Genomic DNA, 7132 nt, shown 5'->3' on the forward strand with positions numbered 1-7132 from the left:
TAAAAATTGACCAAAATACCCCTAAACCTAAAAAATGATTGAAAGACCCTCAAAACATAAAAATTAACTGAAATACCCCCGAAACCTAAAAAATGACCGAAATACCCCCGAACCTAAATATGACCAAAATAACCCCTAAACCTAAAAAATGACCAAAATATCCCTGAAACCTAAAAAATGACCAAAATACCCCGAAACCTATAAAATGAAAAAAATGGCCCTTAAACCTATAAGACTAGGGATGACAATTTTGCCTCGCCCCACCCCGCTTTGCCCACGCAAGTTTTCCCCACCCCGCAACGGTCATGGGGCGGGGTGGGGATGACTTTAGATTTTTTAGACCCAACCCGCCCTATCTCCACCTCATCTCCACCCCGCCCAGCATTAATAAGGGTTAAATTGTAAATTTTTCATACCCTAAAACCCTACTATCTAAACAAACATATCATTAACTTATTTTATTCTACCCAACAAGGATTTTTGCCTTTTTTTTCTTTAGCAAGGTTGGAAATAAGGAACCAATTTTAACATTTTATTTTGTCTTTATTATAAACAAATGTATGTGCTTATTATAAACAAATGTATATAATATTGAATCATTGATTTTGTATTATGATTTTTTTTTTGTGATATTGTCTTGTTAAATACTTTAATAATATTATTCAATTTTTGCTAAAAACTAGTTTGATTTGATGGGATAAATTTATTTTTAATTTCAAGTATATTTTTATTGACGAAACAGGTTTTATTGAAAACAATTACAATAGTTGTGGGCAAATTAACAAGAAGTAGAGTTTTACAAGGTGGGGCAGGGATTCGCGAGACCCCAAGGGGCAGGGATGAGGCAAGAAAATTTTTCTCGTCATGTGGGGCGGGGCAGGGATGGGATAAGACAAAACCATGCGAGACAGAGGCGAAAACTCCATCATTTGGACTTGCCCCACCCCATTGCCATCCTTATATAAGACAATAAAAATATGATTTCACCCTATAATATAACCATTTTTCCTGCACTGAGAAAATGTCAAATATGATTTCTTGATAATTCCAACCAAACTGTTTCTCATTAGACCTCATTATATACACTCCCATACCATTTTGATCACTCGATTTTATTTATTATGTAATATCATGCACATTTTGATGCATGTGCTTTACCAAATGAGTGGACACTGTGTGTCTATAACTATAATATTCTTGGTTTAAAAATACAATGTGCAGGGGGTGAACTAACTTCTTGCCACTATAAGATCGTACAAAATCTCTCTCTATTGGCTGATTGTTGCATGGTGCAAAGATGAAACCCAACAACGAATTGGGAAAATTTGATAAATTCTATTTAATGCAGAGAATACTTCTTTCTGATTGGATAGAAAAAAGCCAAAACTGTTCGGATCGAACTTTGTGTGGATATATTCAAATGCACATGGTAGATTTGCTCATGATAGTCCAGTCCTGTATTCTTTTTCAATGATTTTAATAATCAGAGGATTAATTCTAGCATTCGTATTCAGCAAATTGCACGTTTTGTATTTCTTCAAACAATTATTCGTAACAATCTACATATATATATGGACTTTTTTTTTTCCTAGTGCTGAATCGAAATTTTATTCACAATCCAAGTAAAAAAAAAAATCACACACAACACACATTGCTCAACAAGATGAAAACTCCATTAGATATCGCATGAAATCCAAAGTGGTTCCTCAAACTCACCTCTCAACTCATCTTCATCCTCACTCCCCAAACACAAATGCTCCATATCCAGCTCCTCATCCCACAAGTACCACGCTGGAGGGCCATTTTCATAAGCATTACATTTTCTCAATGCAGAAAAAATGGTTTAATTGGGTCATTTTAACGGTTTAGGGGTATTTTTGTCATTTTATAGGTTTGTCATTTTATAGGTTTGAGGGTATTTTGGTCATTTTTAGGTTTAGGAGGTATTTTGGTCATTTTATAGTTTTAGGGAGTATTTTGGTCATTTTTAGGCTTCAGGGTATTTTGGTCATTTGTTAAGTTTCAGGAGTATTTCTGTCATTTTTTAAGTTTAGGGGTATTTTGGTCATTTTTAGGTTTCAAGAGTATTTTGATCAGTTTTTAGCTTTCGGGGGTATTTTAGTCATTTTTTAGATTTTAGGGGGTATTTTGGTCATTTTTAGGTTTCGAGAGTATTTCAATCAATTTTTAGGTTTAGCATGTATTTTGGTCAATTTTAATAAATAAATAAAAATTCTCAAAACATGTTTTCACTAATTTGTAGGACATAAAATGATAACCAAACAAACCTGAATTCTAAAGTGGCGTTATCACTTATAGTTTGACAAATTCATATGCTTTTAATCAAGATATTTAGAATTTGAATTCCCCTCATTACAAATGTATTTAAAAAAACAAAAGAATTAGCTCTGTTTGGTTGCATAAAAAAATGGTTAATAGAAAACTCTAACAAAAATAAAGCTTATTTTCTATAAGTTATATTCCAAAAAAAAAAAAAATTGAAAAACAATCTCCCTCTTGTGTGCTACACAACTCCTATAAATATTACTATCTACTTTTGGTTGCGGGAAACAGTATTTCTCTCTCTAGTCTCTTCTCTCCTCTTCCCATCGAGTTTGCTCTCTGTTTGTCTCTCTTCTTTCTCTCTTTTCTTCTCTTTCCCTTTGTAAACTTTTTCTTTGAAAAGCAATAAGAAAGGGACTAGCATTAGATTTATCTGAATAAGAGAAATGACAATAGATTGGCAAACTTGTCAAACCTCATCAAGTAAGACGGGAACATTTTTCAATGGCGAGAAACCTAGCTGCCTTATGAATCATGCATCAATAGTTGAAGCCAATATTTGAGGCTTTGCAAATTTCCCTCCAACTGTTGTGATAGCTTGCTGGAACAGACAACCATGGATTGGAACTATTGGTTGGTTTTAGTAAAGGGTGGCCCTTGCAATCTCATGAGGGTCCATTCTTATTGATTTGCCACATAAATAAAGTAATCAATTAACCATTTGCTGAGAAGATAGATGAAAAAAAAATTAAAATCTAAACCTTGCAATAGAATGCTTCTTGACCAAAAATATGAAAACATTAAATCCAGTGTTCGTCTTCTTAAAACTTAAAGCATGTATAAGTGTTTGGACAATTTGGCATTTTGGTATTTATCAAACAATTTGCACTAGATGACTTTGCAAGTTGAACTATTTAGCCTAGTGGCATTATGAACTATTTGAAACGGCGCTTATGGTTATTTTGAATTATGAGAAGTATGATTGATATATGTGTGTGTGTGTGTTTATGTTACCATCTATAATATATGTGCAATCCATAATATATAAGCAAGATGAGTAATAGAAATCATAAAAATTGAAAAATCAATTTTGATTGTATCCGTTGTCAAAATTTTAGTTTGAAAACCAAATTTATAGTTGGTTTTTTATTTATATTGATTACATTAGTTACAGTGGCGACTCCAGGAATTTTGTTTAGGGTGTTCCTATTCCACTTTGAAAAAATTTTGAGTCATTTTGGTCTATTTCGGGTGTTTCGGGACATTTCGGTAAATACTGGCCGCAATTCAAAATTTGGTAAGCATGAAGTTTGTACTTAAAAAAAAATTCTTAAAACCAAAACAAATTTGCATTTGGCACACCGAAAAACCTCAAAAGAAAAAAAAGAAATTAATGAACAAAGGTACCGGTACAATAAACTATAAGTTCATTTGAAATATTAATCAAATTATTAATTATTGTTGTTTAGTTGTTTCATAAATTTGTTTGTCTTTTATAAACTATAATTTGTTGTATTGTTGTTTCATTAATTATAAAATTATTAATTTTTGTTTAGCTTAACATCATTTAATTTGTTTGTCTTTTATAATGTATTAGTTAATTAAATTATTAATTATTGGTGTTTAGTTGCTTCATTCATTTTTTTTACTAACTATTAGGAGTTTAGCACACACTCCACTGTGCGTAAACACACACCTCATGTGTGTACACACCCCTACCTCTGCATGCCTTTTAGTTTAAAATTTGTTTGGCATAAAAATTTTGAGGGTGTTCCTAATATTGCTTGAGGGTGTTCTTTTTTCTTTTTTTTAAGGGTAAATAAATAAAAAAACTTAAATTATTATATATTAAAAAAAAAATTCAAGCCAGGGTGTTCCTAGGAACACCCTGGCTACTGAGTGGCGTCGCCACTGATTAGTTGGATTTACACAATAGACATGTTATACCTATTTTAAATTATACAAGAAATATTATTTTTAAAAAATTTGTGCATATCAAACACTAGAAAACACTCTCAATCTCATTTTTAAGGTTGTTACCAAACTCCAGAAAAGATAATAGTTTTCCTTAAAATACTTTCTAGAAAATGACCAATTTTCTATAAAATATTAATGCTAAAACAAACTAAGCATAATTTCAACTCAAAATTTACCAATTTACTTTGTATATACATCAGAGGAAAAATATTTGTTTCGTATACATATACATTAAAAAGACAAAAGCAGCTGTCCATACCATGACCTGGTGCATTGTGATTGGTCAGTGCCGAGTGGAGTGTAGGCCTCAATAATCCGGGGAAAAAAAAATATCAACAAACATAGAACCAAGACAAGAATTCAATGTGTAGCTAACTTTGTCTCATTGATGACTATGTGGGGGCCGTTGTAGCTTCCGATCATTGGAGTTTTGGATCAAGAAAAGCTTCTTTAAGACCTTCAAAATCACAACCATGCCGGGCTTCTTAGTTGTGAGCGTTGCACTATTGCTTTGGGACGTTTTCAATGCCTTAACACAGCCAAATTGCATTCTAGAAGACGTATTGGATCTTGAACTAGAATTCTTTGATAATTCTTCATTGAAGTTTTCCCACAACCTGTCCATCTTTTGCTCTTCATGATCACCATCTTCTTTTCCATCTTTAATCCCCAATTTTCCACCAGTCTCTACGTGTGAAAAGCTCTTTCTTTGGCTTATGTACTCGATTGGTTTTGACCAAAAGCAATAATCTTTCTCATCCTTTAAGTCGTTTCCTTCTTCTTTGGCAGACCCTTTAGGTGGTTCTTCGTGTCTGGAATTTGGTGAAGCTATTGGAGATAGGTTCCACAAAGGTGGTGAATCGATGCCGCATGAGAATCTGTCCCCAGTTGTGGGGAAGCTGAAATCTTCTGTAGACATGAATTTGGTTAATCTTTAAACAGCTCTTTTTTGTGTGTTAAGAGAAATGGGGACGATAAGGCTGTTGGGTTTGGAGGGTTGGTATTAGTCTTTAAAGTTTTAGTTCAACTGCTTCAACAGGTAACAACTTATTACAATCTTTCCCATAAATAAATAAATAAACTTATAAACCTTCTATTTGTTTATTTGAACAATTAATTAGGTCGAAGGGGCCCACTGTATATATATTTTTCAATTCAGATTTGGCCACTCTCAAGTCTCCCAACTGGCTTGTGACTAAAATGATACCCTTGTTCAATAAATTAAATATTTGTCCAGCTGAATTATATGTATAAAATATATATATATATGTTTTTCTTCTTCTTTTTTTTTTTTTTTTGTTGAGAAATATGTATATGTTTTTCTGGATTTTTCAAATTACCCTCTTTTCAGTTAATTCTGTGGTTAAAGTAGTGTAATATTGGAAATTAAAAGTAATATAATAGGCATATATAGATATATATTAATTATTATGGTTGAAATGATAAATAATAATTTATTAGTATCCACTTACATATTGCCGTCTTAATATTTTTCATACCAAAAAAAATAAAGATATCATCCTATCAAAAAATAAATAAATAAAATAAAATAAAGATATCATTTTTACCAAGAAATAAAAAAAAGGAAAAATGAATTCTACCAGTACACAGTAATTCAATATGGTAAAACTCCTACAAAAATTTGGAATGAATCAAATAATATTAAACAACCTTTAATCAATTTTTTTTTTCCTAAATAAAACGCAAGTTATTCAGAAATTGATTTGGAAAACAACTTATAAATTCAAATTTCTTTTACTAAAACAGAAAAAAGAAAAAGAAATTCAAATGAAGCAAAGTTATTTTGTGTGCGTGATTCACTCACTGTGATAGACCAATTTTAATAAGCTGATATAATTAGCAAAAAAAAAAAACAGAAAATTAGTAAGCAATGTGGCAAAAAATGGTAGAAATGAAAATCTTGAGTGGGTAGAAACAGCCAAACCCATAAAAAGAAAATGGGGACATCTCATCTACCGCCGGATTGAAAGGAAGAAATCTTATGTTTTATCAAATACATTATTTTTCCACAGTAGTCGAATTGATAGTGTTGCTTTGACAGGGATTGAACTACAACAACTTAAAACACTTTCTCTAGAGAAAAGTACTTGCTTTTTATGAAAATCAGGCCCTAAGTTACGGCTCCTCCAAGTAACCCACATTTTTCCAACCTGGTTGGAGTCCTGGGTACCATGGTAATAAAAGACAACGCACTTATTACGGGCCAGACAAGAAGCTATACTCTATTACTGTACCATGTATAAAATAAAAGAGAAATGACAACTCCATCTTAAGACTCTTTACCAAAGTTTGAAACTTTAAATGAGCCAACTGTGCCAACCAATTTGAAAGGCATAGATTTTGCTTTTGTCAAGAAATTAATTTCAATGGGACCATTTTATATTAGGGTCTTTTGTTCATCATTCACAACTTCACAGTTAGGATTTTATTTCTTAAACTTGAACACATAGACATTACATTATATTATATACATCTTTAAATTTTTTTTTTTTTTTATTTAAATCATGTAATGGACATATTTCAAATTGACAGAATTTTAATACCCTTGGTTTGACCGCTCATGACCATTACCCATTTTCAAAGCTCCTAAAACAAATTATTATTATTTTTTGACTGGGTCAAAATATATATATTCTTTTCAAATAGGTGCTTGGATGCCTCGTTTCCTTAACAAATGCAACTGCATATAAGATGAAATGGTTATTATATGAACAGAGTATAACAAATTTCATAATTGTTGAAATGGTTAATTGTGACTGGTGAACATATATAATTTATATTCACAGATTTACTACTTTTTTTCCACCACTCATTATCAACTAATTCAAGAATTAAAAATCTGTTGTGAAAA

The 7132-nt window shown here is 31.6% G+C and overlaps 1 protein-coding gene across 1 annotated transcript; it reads right to left on the bottom strand.

The window, feature by feature from the left end:
- Positions 1 to 4642: 4642 nt before the first annotated feature.
- Positions 4643 to 5179, bottom strand: LOC142625378 (uncharacterized). The gene has a single exon (XM_075799051.1). The coding sequence runs from the start codon at positions 5177 to 5179 to the stop codon at positions 4643 to 4645; it is 537 nt and encodes a 178-aa protein (XP_075655166.1).
- Positions 5180 to 7132: the final 1953 nt, after the last annotated feature.

This window comes from Castanea sativa, chromosome 1 (genome assembly GCF_040712315.1).
Source record: "Castanea sativa cultivar Marrone di Chiusa Pesio chromosome 1, ASM4071231v1".
NCBI lineage: Eukaryota > Viridiplantae > Streptophyta > Magnoliopsida > Fagales > Fagaceae > Castanea > Castanea sativa.

Coding starts and splice junctions, on each gene's coding strand:
- LOC142625378 (XM_075799051.1), bottom strand. CDS start 5,179: ATGTCTACAGAAGATTTCAGCTTCCCCACAACTGGGGACAGATTCTCA.